Here is a 3,734-nt window from a genome sequence, read left to right on the forward strand (position 1 = left end):
TATTTTTTAAAAAGTGAGGCTGCTTTGGGAAATCTAGGATTGGGGTAGAAGGCACAGTATTGATTTTCTGAGGGACCAAAAAGCCATTTACGAACATCACTCTATCAGCTAGCCTTTATGAAGTGCCTTGAGTTCACCCGTGCATTTTTTTTTATCAGACTCTCCCTTCCTCTAGACAGAAAATGAAAGATCATTCCAGCCCCAAAACATTAACGGTCAGAGTCCTCCTTAAATATGTTTCTCAATTGAACATGCAGGGACTCTGATGACTAAAGTGTGAACATCAATAAACAGTGATTTTGTATAAGTTGTGTAAGTTTGTCCATACACACCACTGGCAATAAGCACACACTGCAAAAATTTCCAAGTCATGTCTTGTGAAGGTACTGTGGTGAGGAGACAATCACCCTGAACTGGAAACTGGTCCTAGCTCTACTACTCACTGGCTGTGTGACCTTGGAAAAATCACTTTCCTACCAGTATCCTCATCTGTGAAATGAAGTTTGGACTGATAAAATGACTTCGTTTTTTTACCCTGTGACCTACAGTTAGAAATACATCTTATAAGGTGACAATATTTCTTACATGTAAAACTAAAACAAGTTTCTCAAAATAATAATTCTTAACACTACTCATGGGTGATGAACTCTGATGTTTTTTGGTTTATTCTTTTTAAAAAATTGCTTGTGACCCACAAAACTCATTTCAAGAGTTGTAATAGGTGGCAATTCTCACTTTGAAGTACACTGGATTGAAGAAACTTTAAGATTTCTTTCTGCTCTACTCTAAAAATTAAAATGTCTACACTTTTCCAAAGTGTCTACATTGGAAACACTAAAAAGCAAAATATAGAACAACAGCCTCAGTCTTGCTGAGTTTGATCTTCCTCAGCTTGTTATCAGTTACAAAAGTCAAATATTCTCCACCTCCAGATGACAAAGTCCTATAGAAAATGTCCCAGATCAGAGCCCCCCACCAAGATGTACAGCAGAGGGTAACCTTGGTACTTAGCATCTCTGAACTCTAGTACCCTCATCTGCCACTGTCCCTACCACTCTTATAATCAGTCTATTTTAGGGTCTTGTACTTTTTTAACGTTTTTGCCCATTGAATTCAGGAGTATTCATCCTGTTATTCCACGTACTTTGTTTACACTTAATGACATGAAACACACATATGTTCATGGAATATACATACAATGATACACACATATGTACACAGATATCCAACATACATACAAACAATAGTGGCCTCAGACTTCAGTGTACACTAGAATTACCTGGAGAGTTTACTAATAAATGGAAATTTTGGAATCCAACTCTGTGGGTCTGGAAGATAGGAGCCAGAGGTCCTACATTCTCAAAAAGCTCCCCCATCGGGCTTCCCTGGTGGCGCAGTGGTTGAGAGTCTGCCTGCCGATGTAGGGTACACAGGTCTGTGCCCCGCTCCGGGAAGATCCCACATGCCGTGGAGGGGCTGGGCCCATGAGCCATGGCCGCTGAGCCTGCGCGTCCAGAGCCTGTGCTCCAAAACGGGAGAGGCCACAGCAGTGAGAGGCCTGCATACCGCAAAAAGAAAAAAGCTCCCCCATCAAGGTATTTTTATGCAGATGGTGGACTCACACTCCTTGAAAAACAGTATGACATACATTCTTAAAATATCAGATACTGAATTATGAATACAATCCTTTCTGGTTGGTTGAGGACAAGAAAAAACAGTCAAAGACAATTGAGATTTTGAGTCCAGGGATCTAGGAGAGGAAAGGTAACATTAACAAAAAATAAAGACTTGTGTGTCACAGGAAGATTGCTTCGTAAACTGCTTTATTAATTTCATATTATGAAAAGAATAATTTTCCTATAACTGGATGAAATTGCCCTGCTGACAGAAAGTTTCACAGAGACAAAGCAATATTCAATTAGAAACTGGTAAGTGGAAACACCAAAAGGTTTACAGAAAAAGTAAATCAGAAAAACTACAAGCATGTAGAGCAGAGGCCACATTACTGACCTCAGGGATAATCTTAGGATTCAAGGTATAAGGCAAAACTCATAATGATTGTCAGGTTCAGGAGTTTGGTAGCGCAAATGATGCCTCATTTGCTGCTTCTTAGTCTTTCTCCTGATTTCCATCATCTGCCCTACGTGCTTTTCTACATCATCCCCCATTTCATTGTGATCAATATGCCTGCTGGGTATGGCCCATCGAAAATTAGGGACAAGTCGTCTAATCCGTCCCAGCCTGACATTTCCTCCAGGCTTCTGGCCTCTACCCCCTCCTAAATCGCGTGATTCCTCTCCATTCTGCAAAGGGGCCTGGTCCCCGCCTTCCTTTTCCTGTTGGGTATTTTCCATGTTGAGATTTTTTACTGCTTGTTCCCCTTTGGACGCCATTTGCTCCTAGAAGACAAAAGACAAGAGAATGGACTATTTTCTGGGTGGACTAATCAGCACCGAGGACAGAGGCCCTACTAAGCACCTCTCAAGACTTCCAGCCCCGGATGTAAAGGCTCTTCAAATTTTCGTTTTCCCACCTGAGAGGCTCCTTATGCCCTCTAGGGGGCCCCCAGTCCAAGCTCTCCCCCTCCCTCGCCCAAAACCCACCATTTGCCCTGCCTATCCATGCCCACGTCTCTGCAAGCACCAAAATGGAGGATAGGGTAGGGGGGAGTATTTGGGGCTTCTTAGGGCTATCCACACGTTCTCCCCACAGCCCAACTGTCCCCCGCACTGACCTGGGCCTATCCTCGCGGTCTCCTGCCCCTCCCGATTCTTGCTGCAAGTGCGCCGCCGCGACACTTCGACTCGCAGACCTGCAGAGAGTAAGGGTGGGGGAAGGGGCGCTGCTGCATCCGGACACTCGGCCCCTTCTCAGCCCCGCATCTCCCACCCCCGGCCACCCCCACCCAGCGTCCCCGGCTCCCATCCTCAGCCGCCCCCGCGCCGACCACCATTTTCTACCCCGAGAAGAAAGGGGGCGGGGCGGGGGTGTCGGAAAAGCTCGCTGTGTTGCGAGAAGCAGGCAGTCGCCTCAGGGCCGCGCGGCCCGCCCCCAGAGAAGGCCTACCGTTTTCTGTGGCCAAACGCCAGGCCGCAGGGGGCATGGGGGCTGCGGTCTCCGCTCCGGGGCAACCGGATCCCCGGGGAGGGGTCCGCAGGCCATGTCCGCTCGCCAACGCCACCTCTGGGGACACCCCTCCGGGTCCCTTACCTGCTCCTCCCGCGCCTCTTACTTTTGGGGGCCGCCCCCGGCCCGCACTCCCGCAGGGACCGAGAAGGCAGCGAGCAACAGCTTGGTCTACCGTTAGAGCGCGGCGAGCGCCAGTCGGCACTGGCCGTTCACGTGGGGCCTCCGTCACCGCGGGACGCCACGCCCTTGCCACGCCCTCTCCTGCACTACGGGGTAGCGCCGAGCCGGCCGTGCGCACCTGCTCCTGCACCCCGTGTCACTTGTCCAAGCACCGGCCTGGGCCCCGAAGCTCTCCTTTTTTTGTGTGTTCCTGGGCCTTTCTCTAACGGCCGTAGGACAGTATCTTCCCAGGGGGCCGTTGGCCATTCCCACTGCTCTTCTGGGGACTTGCCTTTGCCCTCCTCTGCTCCCAGGATACACCCCTCCCCCTTCCAGGATTCAGGTGTAACATTTTAGGGGGTGCAAAACCCCTCTGTACTGAAGATAAATCGCACTTTAATGCAATATTCTAAAAAAACAAAATTAATTCAAGAATATCTATGATG

The 3,734-nt window shown here is 48.5% G+C and overlaps 1 protein-coding gene across 1 annotated transcript; it reads right to left on the reverse strand.

Annotated features, from left to right (window-relative positions):
- Positions 1-1,806: 1,806 nt before the first annotated feature.
- BEX4 (brain expressed X-linked 4) lies at positions 1,807-3,347 on the reverse strand. The gene is made up of 3 exons (XM_032619922.1): positions 3,211-3,347; positions 2,735-2,812; positions 1,807-2,399 (listed from the first exon to the last, which is right to left on the reverse strand). Exon 3 carries the CDS (start codon positions 2,391-2,393, stop codon positions 2,031-2,033), a length of 363 nt encoding a protein of 120 aa, XP_032475813.1. The 5' UTR covers positions 2,394-2,399; positions 2,735-2,812; positions 3,211-3,347; the 3' UTR covers positions 1,807-2,030.
- Between the last annotated feature and the right edge of the window lie 387 nt (positions 3,348-3,734).

This window comes from Phocoena sinus, chromosome X (assembly GCF_008692025.1).
Source record: "Phocoena sinus isolate mPhoSin1 chromosome X, mPhoSin1.pri, whole genome shotgun sequence".
Classification (NCBI taxonomy): Eukaryota; Metazoa; Chordata; class Mammalia; order Artiodactyla; family Phocoenidae; genus Phocoena; species Phocoena sinus.

Bases quoted from the DNA above. Each gene is read 5' to 3' on its own strand.
- BEX4 (XM_032619922.1), bottom strand. From the start codon at position 2,393: ATGGCGTCCAAAGGGGAACAAGCAGTAAAAAATCTCAACATGGAAAAT.